The 23,855-nt window shown below is 35.7% G+C and overlaps 1 protein-coding gene across 1 annotated transcript in view; it reads right to left on the bottom strand.

The window, feature by feature from the left end:
• The window catches only part of LOC127217970 (teneurin-1-like), a 593,057-nt gene that overhangs the window by 138,523 nt on the left and 430,679 nt on the right, over positions 1–23,855 (bottom strand). Inside the window, exon 6 of the mRNA XM_051178980.1 lies at positions 14,224–14,462. Within this exon, the coding sequence (XP_051034937.1) occupies positions 14,224–14,462 (239 nt within the window). The remainder of the gene's footprint in view (positions 1–14,223; positions 14,463–23,855) is intronic.

The following is a 23,855-nucleotide window of genomic DNA, read 5'->3' as shown; positions in this document are numbered from 1 at the left end:
TGATTATGATACTTCTGTGTTCTTCTTCCTCAACCTTCATAAACCAGTCTAAATTGAGATAAACATCATCAAAATCAAAGTTGAAGGACTTTCTGTAATAAGGACAATATTTTTCCAAAAGTGTTGAGGTCATCTAATATTGTACATTGACACAGAATACAAAAGGATATGGACAAATAGAGGAAAAGAAACAGGGGTGAAGTGTCAATATTCAAATTAATTGTGAAATTCAATCTATAGTGATTATCCATTTTTACCACTTGTGACAAATATGCCATAATTACATAGGATTAATTTTATTTTTAAAAGAAGGTATCACCATGTATCATGGATTGAATGAAATGTTCCACATAAAATTTAGGCATTTGAATACTTGTTCTCAGTTGGGACTGTTTGGCAAGGATTAGCAGGTATGTTCTCATTGGAGGAGGAGTTGCTTTTGCATAGAGAAAAACTCTGATCTTTGACTCAGACTTGTTTCTCAAAGCTGATTTTATCTCTCCATCTCAAGTAAGCATGTGGCACACAATGAAAAATGCTATGAAAGCCTTCTAATGCAAATAATATACAGTAATGCAAATGTGTAAAACAATGAACTGTATAAAGACATTGATAATTATATTGCATTGCTGAGTCATATAAGCTAAAGTCCTGCATGTAACATACACAAACACAAATATATATATATATATATATATATATATATTCAATTGGGTTCATACTTTCTTATTCATTTTATGAATATCTTAACATTTCTATTAAAACTTATCACCATTATCCTCTATTAAAACTGATCACCATTATCCAGGTATAAGCTTCTCTTTAAACATAGGTAGATTGTGAGAAGGTTTAGAAAGGTCGTATAATATGTGAAAATATATTTAAAATTATTCTTATTTAGCACTTCCTGAAGTGATTTGACATATCATTAGATTATTTCACTATTTTTTGACTTAAAACTTTAATTTTGATTATATATATTAAAATAAGCAGCATATGATAAATATGTAACATAGGTATAAAACTCTTTATAAATCAATAAACAGCAAGTGATCCCTTCAATAGAAATAGGTAAATGATTTCAAGAGCTAATTCAAAAAATGGAGAAAAGTAATTTAACAGTGGCAACTTAAACTATTCAACCACAGTGATAATTTGATAATATAATCAAGGGGAGTGATTTTAGCTAAATGGTGAGGTAGCACCAGAAACATTAATTTGAATGAGTATTCATGCTCAAATATTCCTTTCCCAGAACTAATGAATGTAAGTGAAAGATTAAAGCACTTGAGAGGTACACAGGATTTTCTTTTTTTAAAAGTATCCATACAAAAGTACGGGAAACCAGTTTCATATATTTGCATCACCCCTTCTTTAAGCCCTTTCAATTCATTGTGGATAGAGCTACTCTCTGCGTTGGAAGAAAAAAAGAAGGATGTGAGCTCATTTATTCTGGACTCTAGCACAAGATGCACTTCAGAATGTTCTATGACTGGGTTGGTTGCAATAGTTCAAGGCTCTTGGCACCCTTCAGTGCCAGATAAATACTTGTCATCTGAAGCTGATGCTATACAATCTGGGCTCCAAGCCATTCATTTTGATTGAGTTATCTTTGTGCTTCTAGGCTTAAGGTCAGCATCTCCAAACTTGGGTTTCAGACTAGCTTCAGTACCATTCAGGCTCTCAGATATCCACCATCCATTTCATTCTGACTACTATTCAAACAAGTTCAATTTTCATATTAGTACTGTGCTGGCTCTTGGAACTCATGATCTCAAGTGCCAGGCTTGACCTATTTCCCAAGCTCCATATCTAAACCGGCATGGCATCTAAGGGCTAAGGCTTCAGGTCAGCCTCCATACTGAGTAATATACTAAGGCCAACTCTTCAAACATTCCTGGGATAAGTCTGCCTGCAGAACCTCTAAAAACACCTATGTATCATCTTTGAAAAGGCAGACTAGTGAAGTTCTGGGATAGTCTATACACACTAGACAGTATGAGAAAGCCAAAATAACCATGAATATTCAGGGAAGCATGGAGGAGGAGTTGCTTTTGCATAGAGAAAAACTCTGACACACGTCAAAAGAAACAAAAGAAACCATTTGTAAGTGCCATACAGAAACAAGTATATATGAACCCTTTGACAAAGAATTGAACATAATCAACGTAAAGAACAGTTAATGGTAAGTAAACATATGACTAAATACAGCCAAGAAGGGACTAAAATAAGAACACTGTATGATGATTAACTGATGGTTAAAACCTACTAAAACTTGCCAAATGAGTGCTTTGGAGCTGAAGAATTTAAAGACTAAATGGAAAAATTTCATCAAAAACTTCAACTGAAGGATTTACCTTGCAAACTGTGTTGATGAATTCAAAAGCATACAATCTGAAAAAAATTATAGAATGAGAAATAATAACAAGCTCATGTGATTTATGGGGCATCATCAAGTGAAACAACATATGCAGCATGAGAGTTCCAGTGGGAATGATGGATGCTGGAGTTAAAAGCTTCATTTAAAGAAATAATGACAACACTGGTCAAATCTTAAGAGAGAAAGAAGCATCTAGATTAACAATGTCAAAGAACTCCAGATGTAAATAAACTAGAAACTTCTGAGACCTATAGCTAATAGGATTTTGAATGCAGCAAGGGAAAAGTCATCACATAATGACAACATCTGTAAGGTCATCAGTGGATTATTACTTCAAAAAGTACACACATATCAAAATATCACATTAAGCCACCTAAATATACACTTTTTGTCAGTTACAATTCAATGTATGTGATGGTAAAGTATACCAAAATATGAAAATACCAATTCATTTATCAAAAATTTCACTTCTTTCTTTTTTAGAAACAAAAATAAATAATTGATAGTATCAACAATTTTTAAGGGTACAGAGAACTCTCATATAGTGCTAGTAATATAAAATTTCTTCTCCATCAACTCATGCTATTCCCTCTCAATTTCATGTGTTCTTTTTTAGAGGCCACTGGGTCCACATAGTGCTATCAACATGCACATGGGTGTAGGGACATCAACTGGATCAAGGGTAGCCTTTCAAGGTCCATATTTCTGGAAATAAAGAGGGAAAGCCAAACAAAATTGACTATCTTCTTCCTCCCAGTAGCCATGGATCTCAAATAGTTCCTTAGCTATGGTTGGAATTTCAAGTTCTTTTCCTATCCATGCTGCTATTTTGATTGGCTCATTCTTGTGTATGCCATATGCATGCAATTAGAACTGCTGTGAGCTCATGTATGCAAAAGTATTAGTTTCTGTATTGTTTTTGTTGTAGACATTCACTATCTCTATTAGTGTTTTTCTATCACCACTCCCCACTCCCCAGGTTTTGGAGTTAAAGCCTGAGCCATGGGAGGAAGAAACAAAGTGTTATTTTCTGATGTCCAACTTTGGCTAGAGAAAAGCCCTTTAACTGTGTCTGTCTTGTGCCATCTGTGGAAGCAGAAAGACTTCCTTGCTTCATTTCCCTTCCAGAAGCCTAGAAATAGATAATTGTCCATGGCCATATCAGTAGCTATTATTTAGAAAATGAAGTTTGCATATGAGGCATGCTTATAACTACTGTGTGATGGCTTTTAATCCTGTCAATGGATATAGCAAGAAATATATATATATATATATATATATATATATATATATATGGTTTTATAATATACTTTGTAAATATATGCAAACACACATATCTAACCTTAAGTGCATACTTAGGATATTATTTAGTATTTTTTCTTATTTTACATATTTCCCAGCTATCAGATTTGGGTCCATAAGCTACCCTTTGTTCAAGTGAGCTGATTCTGTGGATTTATGCAGCCTGGTCTTGTCCCCTTTGCTCATCACTTCTCCCTCTCTGCAACTGGATTCCAGGAATTTCCTGTAAACTACAACATTATTGCACCATTTTTGTCTTAACTTTAAAATTATTTTTGACAGAATTTGACAAAGTTCTGCATGTGAAAGGACAAACCTGCTTAGTTCCATGTCTTTTTTTTAACACCCCCCTAAATAGTATGAGCTGATATCTCCTTGTATTATGTTTTTAATTATTATTTATTACTTTTTATTTTACATGTCGATCCCAGTTCCCTTTCCCTCTCTCCCCCCCTCCTCTTACCCTCTCTTCCTCCTCACATGCACCCTGACCACCCTCCCATCCCACCCCCCACCCCAATTCCACATGTAGGGCAATGCCATCCAGGTAGGGTCATGTAAATCTGTCAAGTCATTTGAAGTAGGGACTAGGACTTCTCTCCTGTCTATCTAGGTTAAAGGAGTATCCCTCCATGGGGGATGTGTCCGCAAGGTCCTTTTGTGCACCAGGAATACATCCTGGTTCCATTGTCTGAGGTCCCTTAGACTGCTCAGTCCTTCTAGCTGAGACCCATATTCAGGGGGTTCTGAGTCAGTCCCATGCAGGATTCCCAGCTATTAGTCTGGGGGCTCATTAGCTCCCCCTTGTTCAGGTAACCTGTTTCTATGTGTTTCTGCAACCTGGTCTTGTCTGCTCCCTCTGCATTTGGATTCTAGTTTGATTCAGTGTTTAGTTATGGCTGTTTGCTTCTGTTTCCAACAGGTACTAGATGAGGGCTCCATGATGGTGGATAAGTTAGTTGTTGATCTCACTATCTTGGAAGGGCATGTATGGTAGCCTTTCCATGGTTGCTCAAATTTAGTTGGCGGCAGTCTTGTAGGTCTCTAGACCTTTCTTTAGGTTCAGTTTTCTATTTAAACCAATAATGGCTCCTTCTTATGTTTTCTCTCTCTCTCACACTTACTCAATGACTCTGTCTCTTCATGTCTTTTTCTCTTTTTTTATTTTTGCTAGGAAGAGGAAGTCATATGTAGCTTCTAAACTTGAGGAGTAGAACATTAAGGAAGATTGAGACTATGAGCTCTAATATGGAAACAGAAGAGAGAAAACAGGCCGAAATAATATCCAAACATTATCTAATCTCATTAACGCTACTAATATGATAGTCTATGATCAATTTAAATGTTTTTCCTAGTATTCAAATCCCAAAAGATAATTATAATATAGTTATCTATAAAATACGATTGTATTGTTCAGCTTTTCATACATGCTAATAACTAGTTATGTATTTTTTTAAGCAAAAAGGATATCCCTACCATTGGTTTTTATTGTCATTTTATCAGGTTTTGAAAGTACATTTAATCATTCAGACCTCACTGTATCTTCTCTGATGGGTTTCTGATGCTTACTACTTCATGGATTCAAAGAATAAGCTTTTGCCTATCAGCTATGAGATGTATATGCTGACGAATCCCTAGGCAAGACTTGGACAAGGAAAGCAAACTAAAAATGTGCAACAGAGAAAGAGAAACCAAAGTTACTAATGGCTTGTTTGGGTTTTGCACAGTCTTGAAACAGACTGTATTTTAGGCACAAAAAAGAAAGAATCTATTTGTTCCATCTGGCTTCCAGATACTCCCACAACCTCATATGTTGGTAAACCTTAATAAATGTTATCTCTACAATATCCTACATGATAGCATTTAAGCAAGTGTTACTATATACCCTAAAGGAAATACTGAGTACATGAAATGCTTTACTTTATTTCTCCTAGCATAAAAACTAGAACTCCAGAAATACCAAATAGTTCAACTATGTTCAAAAATCATCTGACTCTATCTATTTAAATTTTCTGAAGCTAAGTCTTGGTAATATACTTACATCCCCTGCCGTGTGTGTGTGTGTGTGTATGAGTGTGTGTGTATGAGTGTGTGTGTGTGTGTGTGTGTGTGTGTGTATGTGAAATAAAATAAACCAAAAAAATAAAACATTACTTGGCTCTGCTCTATGCTGGTTGGTAGAGAGACTCACAAACTGTCAAAACATTTGGTTTATGAGGGTCCTATGTCTGGAAGTAGCACATTGTCTACTTTTTAAAAGCCATGCTATTAAAAATTTTTCCATTTTTATTCCTAGTACAATGCAGCTCATCCTCCTCATCCACAGATTTGGCATCTGTGAATTCAATTAATTATGGGTAGAAAATTCTTGCAAAAAAAATTGTAATTGTTCTAAACCTGTAAAGACTTTTTTCTTACTGCACTCTAACAAGTACACGGTATATCCTTATAGATTCCTTTTATATTATATTAAAAGAATCCTGGAAGACAGGAGTAATTTATATGAAATTTTGGTAATTGCGGGAGAATGTCTTAACTAATCTCCCCTCCCCCAATACAGAAAGAAATCGTTTTACTTGACTACAGTTTCTTGACAGTGGTATCTTTTCAACACCAACTTTTCAAAATTATTAAGTTAATATTAGCTTGGTTTCTTACTTTGAGTAAAAAAGATAAAATCTTTTATTTGCTCCTCTGTTTGGTATTTTTGCACTTTATTCCAGCATTTCCAGGTGTACTGTGTAAAGAAACTAACTCACTCACTAACTCACTAACTCACTAACTAACTAACTAACTAACTAACTAAATATGTGCTTTTATTTGTCATGCTAATATATTTGTTTAATTGAAATCAAACTTCCAAGATTGAAGGGGATCTATATTATTCTTTAAATGAAGTAAGGAAACAAACTGAAATAAGAGCTTTTTCTGGAGCATCAACAGTCAAGCTACTTGATTTGACAAAACATAAGACCATTGAAGTGCATAATCTGTCTTTCTGAAGCAGGTGGCAGGGTAGCACAGAATGCTTGCTGTCAAAATCACCGTATATTGATTTGTGGCAGATATGCAACTAGTTTATCTGAGAGCTTTACTACCTCCTTCTAAGTTCTATGCACACACACTAATCTGTAGGGTATAGATTATTTGATCTGCACATTAGGCTCCTTTAATGAGAAAGAAATGAAATAGAATCAAATATTCTTTACAAAGTACAAAGTTATATGCATTTGCTAGCAGTTAAATTTTTCCTGTTGTCACATTCAAAGTTATATGCATTTGCTAGCAGTTAAATTTTTCCTGTTGTCACATTCAACCCGGTATCAGGCAACTGTGAAGTCAATCATTAGAAACTCTTGTGGAAGTCAATTTCGTTAAAAGTCAGCTACAACATGTTTTGTAATGTCTGCAATAACTCGATTGGCGATATTCCGATGAGATTTTAATCAGAAGAAAATCTCAGTGGGTTACCTGGCACCCTCTTTATTTATTCATTACTGTCCCATAGACAGAAATAAAAGAACCAAGAGAGGAATTCTTGAGAATCCATACTGTGATATGGATTACCAGGTTGTACTGTTATTTAACTGCTCCCTGTATGTCACTATAACAATATTTAACACTGCATTCATGAAAGACTACATTGTGGGATTATATGAAGCAAAAATTCAAGTCTTTTCATAAAAAAATGACTCATATAGAAAGTGCCATAATTAAGTCCAAAATAAATCAGGGAACCATATTTGGCACTCTGAGTCTTATAACTAAGACTCTGATATATTTCCCCTTTTATATTTTTCTTCCCAATAAATTTTGCTCTTAGTCCAATTGCTTCAAAAACTTTATCACTGGTATCTATGATATTAAGCCTTTTTCCTTCTTGTTGAATTTGTTCTGTATTCCTCTATATCAGTCCAAACAACAAATAGTCATTAAGCCCCTTAATTATGTCCCTTGACACTTCTTTATATTTACTTTGACTTTTTAAGATATTTTACTCTCAGATGCAATTTTTGCTTCTAAAACATATTGAGAATGCTGAGGGACTTTTACTGGTGTATTAATTATGTCTGTAGATGTCTACTGTATTAGAAACCTGAACTAATAGTTTTAAGGAATTTATTGACTTATTGAACAGTACCTATAAACTATTTTTTTTTTTTTTGTTTTTTTTCCAGACAGAGTTTCTCTGTATTGCTTTGGAGCCTGTCCTAGAATTAGCTCTGTAAACCAGGCTGGCCTTGAACTCACAGAGATCTGCTTGCCTCTGCCTCCCGAGTGCTGGGATTAAAGGAGTGCACTACCAACACCCAGCTAACTATACACTATTATATTTAACACGAAGGTCATATTTTATGATAATTACATTTAGAAAATTCAGACAATTAATGAAAAGACTGTAATTATAGATGGTTGGCATAAGAAAAGAATTGTATCCTCATGTCCAAATCTCCATGTAGTCTCTTGTAGTGTTACATGCCAAATGGCTTCTGGAAAAAGACACTACCTACTGAGAGACTTGTCATGAGAAGGATTCATACCTTATATTTTTGGGATGGTAAAATGATCTTAGTTTATGGACTTCTTACAGGTTCTAGGATCCCTGGTGTTCCTCAGACCACATATGGAATACCATATTTGTACCTAAGTATAGTATTTAATGGATTTCTTTAAATCTTTCAGGTTGCTTCTTCTTGGTCAACTTACCAGATTCATTTTTTTAAAACTGCTTGATTATCAGTGTTTCCTGGAGCACCTGTTTTTATGCTCTTTTCCCTGTTGTTTTTCTAAAATTTTGGCATCTCCCAAAGTAGATGTTATCAAACTTTCAGTATGAGATAATTAAATGATATACTAGATACCTTTATCTTTATGTCTAGTTTACCCTCAAAAGTTTTTCCTCATATTGTCTTCCTTAGACAAAAAAAGGAATGGGACATTTTTTCTTCAGAATGAATCAACGTAGCTAATGAACATATCATTATCCAATATATCTACAACCCCTTTTCCAAAAACCACGGGCCTCCGTAACAACATTCCACATGAATGAATCCATGCAGTGTTCATCTTTTTGAGTGAGGCTTATTGTGTTTGTTTAGCAAGATATTCTATATGATCATCCATTTTTTTGGCAAATAATAAAATTTATTCTTTTTATGTATCTGAACAGCACTTCATATTTTACATGTAACATTTTATCCGTTCAGTAATCTATGGACACTTAGGTGGATTCAATGTGTTGGCTATTATGAATAGTGTTACATTAAACTTGGGAGAACAAATGTTTGTTTTAAAAACTGATTAGATTCCTTCTATTATATATCCAGGAGTAGTGAGGCTGGATACCACATTTCAGGATTTTGAGGAATTTCCACACCAGTTTCCATAATGGTTGTACTAATTTGCATTCTAATTAACAGTTTGTAAGGATTCTTCTGTTTTTTAACATCTTCATAATCACTTGTTTTCTTCAGTCTTTGATATCAGTAACCCTAATTGAATTAAGGTGATATCTCATCGTGATTTTCATCTGCCTTTCCCGAATAATAATTTGTTTTTCTTTTGAGTTTCAGTGTTTAACTTTGTTAGTGGCATAATGCTGAAGTGATTTTCTAGGTATTTTTCCTTCATAATTTTTTAAAATGCTGTAAGAAGATGGTGCTATTTCTTCTTTAAATGTTTGGTAGAATTTAGCCATAAAGCCACCTTGTCCTGGCCTTCCCTCTGATGGGAGACTGCTACTAACACAGCTTTTTTATTCATCATTGGTTTGTACAGATATTTCTGTGATTCATAATCCAATACTGGTAGGTAGTATTCATCAAGGAACTTCTCCCTTTCCTTTATATTATTCAATTTATTGGTACATAATTTTTCATAATAGTCTTTTACGATCATTTGTATTTATCTTTTATCTCTTCCTTTCATATTTTACCTTGGGATGTAAAAACATCACAAACTAATCTAATCCATAGAACAGCAATGATTCTCTTCCCTGTCACATTAAATAAGTGATGAAGTCATGTATGTTTTATCTTCTAAATACTTCTTAATTCCACACCCTTTAATCTTAGAAGTTTATGCTCTCACCATCACTTACATGCATTAATATTGCAATATCCTAGTTTGTCTTCATGACCTCAAATTTAAAATTGCCACCATCTTGCCTGCTAAACCAAAATCCAGTAGTGTAAATCTAATCAAGTAACTTTCTTGCCCTAATTAAAAACATGAAAACCCTCATTTATTATTTTTTTTTGGGGGGGGATGAACAGCTCCTTGCTGTGACTTTAAATGTTCTCATAATATGTCCCTATTTATCATCCTTATTTCCTATAAGACTCCTGTATCCTTTATTATTTCTGCTTTTTGGGCCATTATATATTGGTATGCACTCCTCTATAAAAAGCCCAAATGGATAAGTTCTCAAATTCTACAATGCTCTTAACAGTAACTGCAACAAATAAAGGATGCAGGTAAAAACACTAATATAAGTGTTACTCAAACTTTGATGTAACAAAAAATGAAGTAGGGCTTTTAGTTTCTTGAATAGTTTTATTCATTAACTGTAGTTCACAGAAACAAGCTGAATATGTTACTTTTTTCCCAATTCTCTATTGCTAATATCCATTTAATTAACTTTCACACATGGAACTATCATGGAGAGATTTATAGAATTTAATATTTTAATCTCTACAGTTTGGACACTAGCTGCATCTTCAGAAGGTGGCATGAATCATTATTAATTTCACGGCAAATCAAAAGGATCATCCATGTCATTAACTGATGATATTGGGTCTGAGAACTAGAAAATTCCACCTGATTTGTTAAATGCAGCAGCCCATTTGATCCCAGATACAATGTATTTATGGGTTCCTATTGCCTGTGAGTTCTTATTGCTGCTTATAGAAATTGCTGACTCTGTAGAAATTTGATCAAAACATCAAAGATTGCAGAGAAGCTGTGTTTGTGCCCTTCAAACCATTGATGGAATACCTTAACCTCGCCTTCTTTTGATGCCTTGCATATGGTCATCTGTCTTTCTGACTACTACTTCATATGGCTTATTTGTAAATTCAAGGAAATGTGCTTCTGACTGGCACTGATACATCACTGATGCCAAAATATCAGAGAGGATGAAGCATAAGGACATATTTTTTGATTCAGATGGAAAATATTTCAGATTTATGAGGAAGTCCTGACAATAGCCGTTCCATGATCTCTTCATATAATCAGTAACTCTCCATACCTCTCTTTACCAAATTTTATGACTTCAAAACTTATTCAGAGGAATTACTTTCTTGCTGACCTTAAAGGTATAGTGGGTAGATGTAAAGCTAGAGCTGCTTGGCTGAACACCTCAGCTGTGGCCTTTCACATACTCGATTTCTACTGCTTTCCAATGACCACTTACAGAGGCATTATGCACAGAACACCTATTGATGTCCCACTGATATCGATGTGATTTTCCCTGGTGGATTGAGGGCAACCCAGCATATAGTCATTAGTATGTAAAGGTTATGTATAATGGATAATAGAGGAAAATGAAATAGCAGAAAGGAATTTGCACAGGAAACAGAAGCAGTAAATAGTTTCAGTGAAAGATTTTCTTGGGTTATACAGCAAATGCAAAGGGGATTGAAAAAAAAAGATGAGTCTTACAGACTCAAAAAGAGTGGAGGGTGAAATGGTTTCATATTTTGAAGTATAATACTGTTTTATTTCAACCACAGAAAGCCATTTAAAAATAATCTTATATAATATAGTTCTTATGTGGACTCTTTCACCTGAATGTGTGTGTTTATGAATTCTTACTCTACTTTTCTGAGATGGTCAGCAATAGTGCAGTAATAGGATAAATCCAGGAAGACAGTTTTTTTTTTTCAGTACTTGGTTTTGAACTTAAGGTCTAAAGCATGCTAGCCAAGTACTCTACCACTGAGCTATGTAACACCCAGCTTCAGGAAGAGGGTTCTACTAATTTATCTAAAACCATATAATACCCAGGTTGTGATGAAGTCAAGAAGAAAGTCACAGTGTTTACTATAAGAAATCTCCTTTGAGTGCACTGCATCAGCATTTTGAATACCATGTTTTGCAATTAGAAAATCTTATAGTAAATATTTTGAAAAGACACCTCTCAACCAATCAAGCTACTTAGTTCCACTTCCCATTGCAATAGATCACACAGTTCATCTAGTCAAGTTTTAAAACAGCCAGGCTGGTTTATTTAGTAAACTACAATGTTTAAATGTATGAAAAAAGGAAGTGAGTCTACTTGTATGAAAAAAGGAAGTCAGGTCTAATGCTAACAGGCATGGAGTTCGTTCTGTCATTAAAAAGTGGAAGCACCATGAGCAATACGCTTAATTGTTAGAACCCATGAACAACAAGAACAAATGAAAATTATAATTATATTAGAATTTAACCATTATAAATTAACTTCTGGATTTATACTCTATTTCAAGTACTTTAATGTTTACTAATTCATTTATTTCTATTCATAATACTATTTAGGTACTATTTTAAACACATTTTCAAGTGAGTAAATAGAGGTCTAAACAGATTTAATGGTTCATTCAAGGCAATATGCTAGTAAATAGCAGAGATTTAAAAGTCTATGCTCATAATTATTGTAGTATGTTACCTTGCTCTAATGTCAAATTGACAATCCATATGCAATATCATCCCTTGAAATGACTAAAAAGCAAGTGTTAACTAATAAAATGAAAAATAAAAAGTCTCACATTAAAAAAAAAATAAAATCTGAAGTAGCCATCACATCATAATAAATTGAAATAGAAATACAGATTTAAACACAAAGTAAATTTACTATTAACATACACTCTCATATTGCCTGAATTTATTTTTACTGGGGGTTATATATGGTATCGTATAAGACATTACTTCCTTATAGTAAAGTGAATAGAAACTAACACATATAACACTAAGCTGATTTCATAATTGAGCAAGAACAATTTGAGGGGTCTGGATGGTACTGGAACATCTCAAATTACTCCTTATTTTGAATATTTTACTTTTTTAACACTTATCAACTATACTTGTGTGGGGGAACCTATGTGTTGGAGTATGTGTGGAGGTCATAAGAAAACTTACATAGTAAAGTTCTCTACTTCCATAAAATGGGTTCAGGGATTGAACTCTAATACTTAGGCTTGCTGGCAATGCCATTTTTAATGCTAGGCCACCTTACTGGCCCTTGCTCCTGATTTTGAATGATTTCATGTTAAAATCTTATTGTAACTTCAATTCTTCCTTATCTTTTCACCCCATCAAAAGTACTTCACATTACAGGTCATTATAATTTAAATAAGTATACAATGAATGTTCAGTGAAATCTAACATAAAGGAAACACTTTAGACACAGGAAAGTATCATCTACATTTACTAGAATAGGAATGGCTTGATGGAAATTCCTAAGCAAGAATCATGCTCATCAGCAGAGGCTATGTCCCTTTATTGCTGACACTTCAGCAACATCTCTGCAAAATCTATCTGTTTATTCTCTTACCTCCTCCTCCAGGTTCATGGCTCCTATAGAAACTGGTTATATGAAGACTATCTATTAACACTTTAGTAAAATGGGAACCACTCAAACATGCTTTATTATTTATTAGTATGAGAAATTCTAAATATCCTTTTTTATCCACTTCTCAAAATCATATTCATTATATCTTAGTGAATAATTCTCCTTCAGTTGGGAAATGGAATTTCAGGTTAAACCTAAAAAGAAGTCGTTAGTGACATATCTACATTGTTTTCTCTTTTAAATTAGGATATTCCATTCGTTGTTGGAACAAGGCTTTCAAAAAACATGTTTCTTAAAGTATTTACATTTTAAACTGGTAGAACCACTCAAGCAAGGAAATTAATATTCAGTCAAAATAAAATGCCACCCAGAAAAATCAATACCCTTTTCTATTAAGTGTGGGTGACTTTAATCATACTGACTAAAGTACATCATTATTTCTATAAAAGTAGAAAGAATACATACGATTGCCCTCCGAAATGGAACAACCACACACTTTCCAGCTTCTAGTGAAAATAAGGTTATCTGTTTTAGTTCGTCTGAATCCTTGGGAAGACATTGTGCACTGAATTTTCTAAAAGCTCCCAAGTGCTTCAACGAAATCACTACCTGAAAACTCAGTAGTCATATTATTGTGTACTATGTACCTATAATTTAAGAAGCTATTGTAGATTAGTGTTTATGACTTCTAATAAGAAAAGTGTAACAACCTTTTAATTGAAAGGAACATGGCTAACTACACCAATTTCAATCAATAAGACCGTGTTAGTAGAATAAATATTTCTTCTCAAAGTGTGTTGCCTCCACCCCAACAGCAGTATTTAAGGCTGGGAGATGAAAAAAAAAAAGAACTACAAAAACATTTGTTATTACAGGACTTAGTTATGTTACAAATCTGTGCATCCCACCACTGAGAGGGAATTTCTACCCCACTTCAAACAAAACAATCATAGGTGAAAAAGAAAACTCATGCGTAGAATAAATGGCTTACCAATTACATAGGCTAGCAACAAGGCCAAAGTCACTGTGATTGCAGTAGCGCTCAAGGCTGTGCACTTCCAATTGCAACATCTATATGGTTTGTTAAAAGTGAAGGCAGGTCGAGAAAAGGTGCTCCTAGGCAGCGGCCTGGGAGGTGGTGAGTAGACAGTATTGGATGTCAGAGGGTAGTTCTGACTGGCTGCACTGAAGATAGCAGAGGAACCAGATCCATGCTTGAACAGGAAATGCCTAAGCGGGGAAAACAGAAAAGTGTCCCTGTAAATACCAGATGCAATTTCTATAAACCCCACAAGTCTACAGATTTCAACTGCAAATCTCACCAGACCTGGGAGGGCTGGATCAACATTTCAGGTAATCCAGAGGTAACTGAATTGTCTTTGGTATCCTCATAATCACCCCTGTCACTCTGTCCCTTCCTCAGTCCTTCCTTTCCTTGCTTCTTTGCTGACTAGTCAATGCTGCCATTCCATAGTTGATATTCCCTGTGCTCCTCTCACTCCTGAATCATGATTCTGAAGAGCTGACTGTGTAGTACCAACAGAGTCTGATAATGAGAGCATCTAAGACACCAGTGTTTGGGCTTTTCCTTACTACTAAACCTTAAGGACAAGATTTTTGGGCAGATATTCATTCATTTTTATTGAAGCATAGTACATACATGGCTTACTTGTAGTAAGTTACTGCATTTAATCATCAATAAGCTTGTCCTGTTTACATTTCATTGCACCAATTTTATCTCATATTTCATCCTTACACTCCTCTACTAGCTCATGTGAGGTTTTGAGAATTGGTGATTTCAAAATTAATATATAGAGTTGATATTTTATAGTTTGTTTTCAATATAAAAATTATATGTGAAAATACACACTATTAACACATATCATTGTTGAGAATTGACAAACGCAATTCCTTGTGCAACCTAAACCCCTATCCAAAAAGTAGAACAGTTCTATAACGCAAGGAGCTCCCCTACTTTTTCTTATCAAATTTCTACCTCGATTCCCAGAGACAAATTCAGCTCTGCGCTCTCTCACCATACATTCGTTATGCCTGCTGTGGAACTTTTTACATGTCGAGTAATGGTGTTATTATATTATATTATATTCCTACAGAATGATCACAGGTTACTCATTATTATTGTAAGTGGACCTTTCTTAAATAGTAGTGATATATTCATAAGTAAGGACTTCAACAAAACAAATATATATATATATATACATATATATATATATACATATATATGTATAGAGAGAGAGTACTCTATTCTTACTAGATACTAAGTGCCATGTGTTCTATTATGTACTCATTATCTCATTCATTCTTTAGTTGTGTGAAATAGGCTATGCTGTTTTCCTCATTGGGCTTTTAAGAATGGAATGGCAAAAATAGGTTAAACAACTTGTCCAAATTCACCTGGTAAGCAAGTGATGCAGCAAGAATCAGCATGCAGGTCACCCAGGTTTCAAAGTCCTGAATCTTAACCACTACTGTGCCCTCTATGGCAGTAAAATGCACTGCTAAACAAAGCACATTCTAGTGCTGCATTTTAATGTACAGTATAAAACCTCTCAGTAAGTGAAAAGTCAACATCACCTTGCAACATATGCCCAAATGCAGAAGGTATATTTCTAGCTTCCTTCCACATTTAAAGGAAAGGAAGTATATACATTTAAAGAAAAGAGCCTCAACAACTCTATGTGATGGGTAATAAAAAATGCTAAAAATAGAAAATTTTGTGTGAGTATCATGGAGGTTACCTGTTTTCTAAAGGGCCGAGTTACTGAATGAATTTGAGATTCCTGCATCTTTCTAGAGGGCAACTTAGCATTATTTATCAAAAGATTTCAACTATACATGCTATTTACATAACAATTATGCTTTTAGGAGTTTATCATCTGGAAATGATGCCTATGACAATTTATTTAAGAAGCCACTTATTGCAATGATACTTATAATAGTCAAAATAACCTATTCATATCCCTAATACTTAGTATTTTATTATATGATTTTAAGAACACATGATACACAATCATTACAAATTGTTCTGCAAATATGTCTATTCATTAGGAAAAGCATTTACACATAGTACTAAGGAAAAGAAGCCAGGCCTCACAAGAGGCATTAGGATATAATTTTTTAAAAGAAAAGAAGCATAATATTCCCTGTTTCCAGCCTGCCGTCCAGTGCCCTGTTCACAGCCTCCTGAGGCCCAGGGCTTATGCACAGGGATGCCAATCTAGGCTTCTAGGCAGACCGGCCTGCCCAGAGTCTACCAACGACCTGGACCCACCTCTGCCCAAGGAGGGAGCCTACCTCCTGGTGCCCTGCTCAGAGCCTCTTCAGGACTGGGCACTGTGCACAGGGTATCCTGACCCAGTGGCCTAGCCCATTAGAGTCTGCCAGTACCCTAGTCACACCTCCACACACTGGGCAAGGAGAGCCATTGGAGTATTGAACCTGCTTGCAGCTAACAAACAAGAACCTTGGTCCCATACCCTCTAGGAGAGGGAGAGTCCCTTCCCCCACTGGAACACACTGGAAGATGGGATGGGTAGATGACAGTATGAGAACTGAGTCAACAACAGAAAGATCAATATGACATCCCCAGAGTCTAGGGACTCCACACCAGCAAGACCTGAACTTCCCAAAACAGATGAAGCAGAAGAGAATGACCCTAAATAAAGCTTCATGAAGATGCTAGAGACCCTAAAAAAGGAGAAAATCCTTTAAATAAATGAAAGGAAAAACAAACCAAAAAATGCAAAAAATCAACAAATCTCTTAAAGAAAGCAAGGAAAGCTAATAAAAAACAATTAAACAGATGAAGGAAAGAATTCAAACAGTTCAAGACCTGAAAACTGCAATAGGGACAATAAAGAAAACACAAATTGAGGGAATGCAAGAAATAGAAAAACTGGGTAAATGATCGGTAGGTACTAAGAGGAACGTTCATAGCACAAAGTGCACACGTGGAGAAACTGGAGAAAAGGCACAAAAGAGACTTAACAACATAATTGAAAGCACTAGAACAAAAAGACACAAACTTACCCTGGAGGAGTAGAAACCAGGAAATAATCAAATTGAGGGCTGAAATCAATAAAATGGAAACAAAGAAATCAATACAAAGGAACAACGTATCAAAGAGTTGGTTCTTTGAGAAAATCAACAAGATAGATAAACTTTTATCCAAACTAACCAAAAGGCAGAGAGAGAACAGGCAAATTAACAAGATCAGAAATGAGAAGGAGGACATAACAACGGACACTGATGAAATCCAGAAAATTTTCAGGTCATACTTTGAAAACCTTTCTCCACAAAATTTAAAAATTCAATGGAAATGGACAATTTTCTGGATAGATATCACTTACCAAAATTAAATCCAGAACAGATAAGTAATTTAAATGGACCTATAAACTCCGCAACCCCAAAAAAGCCCAAGGCCAGATGGTTTCAGTGCAGTTTTACCAGAAATTCAAAGAACAGCTGATACCAATACTCCTCAAAGTGTTCCACTCAATAGACGTAGAATGGTCATTGCTGAACTCTGAAAAGAGGCTATAATTACTTTGGTACCAAAGTCACACAAAGACACAACTAAGAAAGAGAACTAGAGATCAATATCCCTCATGAACATTGGTGCAAAAATACTCAATAAAATACTGGCAAATCGATTTCAAGAACATGTCAGAGAAATCATCCACCATGACCCAGAGGGATTCATGTCGGGCATGCTGGGATGGTTCAACACATGAAAATCCATCAATGTAATCCACCATATAAAAAACTGAAAATGAAAAACCACATAAGCATTTCACTTGATGTGGAAAGAGCCTTTGACAAAATCCAACACCCATTCATGATTAACATATTTAAACATAATAAAAGCAATACACAGCAAACTAACAGCCAACATCAAACTAAATGGAAAAAAACTTAATGTGAATCCTCTAAAATCAGAAACAAGACAAGGATGACCACTGTCTCCATATCTCTTCAATATGTACTTGAAGTTCTAGCTAAGCAATAAGAAAACAAAAGGAGATCAAGGGGATAAATATTGGAAAGATAAACTCTCACTATTTGCAGATGATAAGATAGTTTATATAAGGGACCTGAAAAACCACAGCTGATAAACACCTTCAACGAAGTGGCAGGATACAAGATTAACTAAAACAAATCAGTACTGTCCTACTATATAGTGAAGATAAAGGGGCTGAGAATTAAATTAGAGAAACATCAACCTTTACAATAGCCATAAATGACATAAAATATAGACCTATATAATAAGAACTTTCAGTCTTTAAGAAAGAAATTAAAGAAGATACCAGAAAATGGAAAGATCACCCATGCTCTTAGATAGGTAGGATCAACATAGTAAAAATGGTAATCTTGTCAAAAGCAATCTACAGATTCAATGCAATCCCCATAAAAATCCCAGCACAATTCTTCACAGAACTTGAAAGATCAATACTCAACTCTGTATGGAAAAACGAAAGACCCAGGATAGCAAAAACAACAGTATACAATAAAGAAACTTCCAGAGGCATCACAACCCATGGCTTCAAGCTCTACTACAGAGCTATAGTCCTGAAGAGAGCTTGGTATTGGCACGTAGACAAGTAGACCAATTGAATTGAGTTGAAGATCCTGATATTAATCCCCACATCTATGAAAACCTGATTTTTGACAAAGAATCTAAAATTATGGAAAAAATAAAGCATCTTCAACAAATGGTGCTGTCATAACTAGATGCTGTCCTGTAGAAGACTCCAGATAGATCCATATCTATTGCCATGCACAAAACTTAAGTCCAAATGGATCAAAGTCCTCCACACAAATCCAGCCCCACTGAACCTCTTAGAAGAGAAAGTGGGAGGTACATTCATACAACTAGGACATATATTCAACTATATTCATAGAACATCATTTGTAAAAATCTGAATCTGGAAGCAACCTAAATGCCCCTCAAATGAAGAATGGATGGAGAAAATGTGGTATATTTACACAATGGAGTACTACTCATCATTAAAAAAAATACAGTGGAATCTTGAAATTCACAGGAAAATGGAAGGAACTAGTAGAAACTATTGAATGAGGTAACCCATTCACAAAAAAACAAACATGGTATGTACCCACTCATATATTACTTTTAGACATAGAGCAAGAGAGCAAAGGATTACTAGCCTACAATCCACATAGCCAGAAAAGCTATGAAATAAGGAGGACTGTAAGAGAGACATACATGATCCTCTGGAGAAGGGGAAAGTTACAAGATCATTCAAGCAAATTGAGAGCATGGAGGGAAGAGAAAAGGAGGTAGGAGGAAGAGTAGGGGAGAGGTGGGCATGAGGGAACAGGAAGATTGAGTCAGGGAAAGAATAGAGGTGGGAAAGAAAAGAGATACCATAAGAGAGGGAGTCATTATAGGTTTAAGAGAAATCTGGCTCTAGGGAAATGTCCAGACATCTACAAGGATGACCCCAACTAACAATCTAAGCAATAGTGGAGAGGCTACCTTGATTGATCTTCCCCAATAATAAGATTGATGACTGCCATATATGCCATCTTATAGCCTTCCATCATCTAGTAGCTGATGGAAGCAGAAGCAGACACCCACAGCTAAACACTGAGTAGAACTCCTGGAATCCAGTTACAGAGAGGTAGAATTGATAAGCAAAGGGTTCAAGACCAGGCTGGATAAACCTACAGAATCAGGTGACCTGAACAAGTAGGAGCTCATGGACAATATTCTGATTGCTGGGAAACCAGCATAAGACCAACCCAGATTCCCTGAATGTCATATTAGTTGGGAGGACTGGCAGTCTATGGGGCTTCTGGTAGTGGATCATTATTTAACCCTATATGCACTGGACTTTGGGAGCCCATTCCACATAGAGGGATACTCCCTCAGCCTAGACACATGGGGTAGGGCATGAGCCCTGCTCCAAATGATATGAGAGATTTTGAAGACTCACCATCAAGGGCCTCACTTTCCCTGGGAATCAGAATGGGTATGGGGTGGGTGTTGAGGGGTAACGGGTGGGTGGGGACCTTATGGTGCAGTAACTGGGATTGACATTTAAAACAAGCTTGTTTCAAATTTAAATAAAAATTACAAAAACATAATATTCATGGATCAAACAGTAAATTGAGTGATGTTTAGAAGGTAGGGATATTTTATTAATGAAAAATGCTCTTGATCTCATTTCGGTTTTATATCTAAATTAAAAATTGGTATCTGGCGAATTTACTAATTCCCTCCCTGTCTCGAGTGGTTAGGTACCTAGTTGGTTCATGTAAATTGGAACCTCATGTGTGTTCAGGATTGATACTATTGTCTTTCTCTCTATACCAGAGAATTTTGGTGAAAGTCAATTACTGATAGTTTTTTTTTTAATACTAACAAGAGACTACATTTGAGTAATGAGTTGTAACACTCATGCTTCTACTTCATAAAGTATTATATCATTTTGTATTTATAGCAAGCTTATTGTGATGTTTATATCTCTTTCACTGATGAGAACAACACACAAAGAGATACAGAAACTGGTCTATAATTATTTATACTTGTTGGTGTAGAATTTCCAATCTCTGGTATGTTGGTTCCAGAGCCATTTCTATCAGAGCATACACAGACTAGGCTTATATAGCTACTGAAAACATTATGATCTTAATGTTGGTCTGTTAAAGTACAAATGAAGCACATTTTCTGCAGAACTTGGCATGGAGATACTCAACTGAGCTTTTATACTGTTCTCTCTGGGCTTAATGAGAAGAATGTGTGAAGGACAGCTACAGAATCATAAAGGTGGAAGTAACTTCCTTATAGTTCTTGTAGTAGCTCATTGTCCTTTTTTTTCAGTGAGAATACTACAACCTAAAGAATGAATGTGATTTACTTTAGTAACAGTTAGTTAATATTATGGGTAAAGCTGGCAAAAGGTATTTTACTATTTCATATATTTCATTTGTCTGATGCTACCTGTAATCCTAGTGTTACTAGATAAGCATCATGCTCTAAAAACTTATGTTAACTGACTCAAAATTAACAAACACTATCCATTCAAACCCTATTATAAAATGTATGGGTATTCTTTGTGTGTCTTTGTATTGATTTGTTCTTTTGTTAACTTGACACAAGCTGAAGTCATCTAGAAAGAGGGGAGCCTCAGTAGAGTAATTGCATGTATCAGACCATCTTGTAGAAAAATCTATGGGGCATTTTCTTGATTGATGTTTGATGTTGGAATGCTTACTTCACTATGGGCTGTATCGTCGGGGAGAAGGTGGTCCTAGATGGTATAAGAAAGCAGGATGAGCAAGCCAAGAGTATCAAGCAGTAAACTGTTTTCCTCCCTGGCTTCTGCTCCAGTTTCTCCCTCAGGTCTTCATCTTGGGCTCCCTCACTGATAAGTGTAAGGTGAAAGTTGCATTTGGTCATAGTATATTAGCACAACAATAGGAACCATAATTAAGACATAAATTGTTACCAGACTGTGGGGTATTGCTGTGACACATTCTGGACATGTGTTTTGAGGAGGATTGTGTAAGCACTTGATCTTCAGGATGTAAATGCCATTGGATGTTTACAGCTCAGTGGTCTCTTCGGTGGGGTCTTGAAAGGTAAGAGTTTTGAGCAATACAGATAATAGAGGCCTGTTGGGAGGTTTCAGAGGGAAGGAAATAAAAACCTCTGTCTAGAACCTTCACGTGCTATTTTGGATTAATACTCTGTCATTCTGGTCTGCTCGACTGAAGAATAGGCTGTAATAAACAAGAGGCTAGAACCATTACAGTGAAATCTTGGTTTTGTTGGGACAACTGATGCTTATCAGCTGGGGCAAAGGGATTTGCTGTGCTGAGATTAAGAAGAGACCAGCACATTTCTCTGGGAAGTGTTTCCTCAGGGTGAGCACATGGAAACTGTGTTGTAGAGGTGGTCAAGCCTGTAACCTGTTCTGGCATTTGAACTTTACTTGGTAATGTGTAAGTTCCCCAGCTCTTACTGGTTTTGGAGGCATGAAAGATTCATGCAGAGCAGCTGAGTGTTGGCACTAGGAGAGGCCACTGGTGAAGGTGAAATCTCTGTTTCTCTAAGATCCCAGCATGTCGGAGATCCAGTGCCATAGGATGACTAGCAGGGACAACCAAAGCTGTGAAGCAGAGCTAGCCCGAGACTCAGACAAGCTGTGTGTGATGCCAATAGCAGAGTGGAGAAATGAATCCTCATGAGAACCAGAAGATCATGAGTCCCACAAAGAAGGCTGACACCAAGAGTTGCACTGTTGGACTTTGCTTTTGCTTTGCTTTGATTGTACCTGTGGCCCAATTATCAATTACTCTCTTTGAGTAAGAACATGTGCAAATTCTTTTTTGATTTCGTAGGAGCTCACAGTTGAGAGACTTTGAACTTATAGAGAAACTTGGGAGTTTTAGAAAGATTGGAATTTTAAGAGACTTTAGGTATTTTTTAAGAGACTGAACTTTTAGTATTTGAATTTTTGAAGACTATGGGGCTTTGGAAGGTTTTACAATGTGATATTGATATTAATATGAGATCTTAGAGGTAAGAAAAAAAGGCTAAGGATTAGTAATAGATACGTTTGCTTGTTAAGTTGACCAGGGGTCAATTGTGCGGTTCTCTTTTTTTGTCAACATGACACAAGATAGAGTTTTCTGAGAAAAGCACAGTTGAGAAAACGCTTCCATAAGAGTGGCCTGTAGGCAAGTTTGTATCGCAGTTTCTTAATCAGTGACTGATACAGCCGTGCCCTGGCCATTGTGTCCTGAGGCACCCCTGTGAAGGTGGCCCTGGAAAGTAAAAGAAAGCAGATGAGCAAGCCATGGTGAACAAACCAGTGAGCAGCATTCCCCTATGATGCTGCTTCCCTGACTTCCTTCGATGATGAACTATGAGGCAGAAGCATAAAGTGAAATACATTCTCTCCTCTGAAAGTTGCTTCTTGGTCATAGTATTTTAGCACAGCAATAGAAACCTTAAGACACCAAGGATCTGTTTTCTGGTACTTATACTTGCTTGACAAGTACTTGTAGCCACTGAGCTTTACTTTGTAAGCCATATGCTCTGATAGCAACTTTTAATGACTGATGCACTATTTTGGCTGAATGGACAAATGTCAAAGGACAAACTACACTTCAGTAGTCCTAAAAAAGGTATCTAATTTTTCCTAACAATGGAAGAGTGGAAACATGGTGTATCAATAGAAGTAAGTGAAAATTTTATTAGATAAATGATCCATAGCATTGTGTTGTTGATTTCATGCAATTGTGCTTTCTCTTTTAGGTTTTTAAATAACCTGTGCTTTAAAATGCAGATCTCTTATTTATTGCCCAGAGAGCTCTCCTAGCCAGAATTTTACTCATTGGTCATTGAATTTACTAATGAGCAAGAAGTATAGCAGTTTCCAAGCAGCAAAGTGGCCATAGACTTCTTAACTTTCCACTCTTATCCTGTGATTATTTTAAGGTGAAAAATGTCACAGATATAGAACTAATCCTAAATAGCCTCACCCTGATATGTTTCTATAGGACAAAGGGAAAGTCTAGGAGTATGGACTCTTTTACCTAATCTTTGAAGATAAAAATATTTTCAATCTCTTG

Source organism: Phodopus roborovskii, unplaced genomic scaffold, assembly GCF_943737965.1.
Source record: "Phodopus roborovskii unplaced genomic scaffold, PHOROB, whole genome shotgun sequence".
Lineage (NCBI taxonomy): Eukaryota > Metazoa > Chordata > Mammalia > Rodentia > Cricetidae > Phodopus > Phodopus roborovskii.
This window is presented reverse-complemented; position numbering and strand designations above follow the sequence as displayed.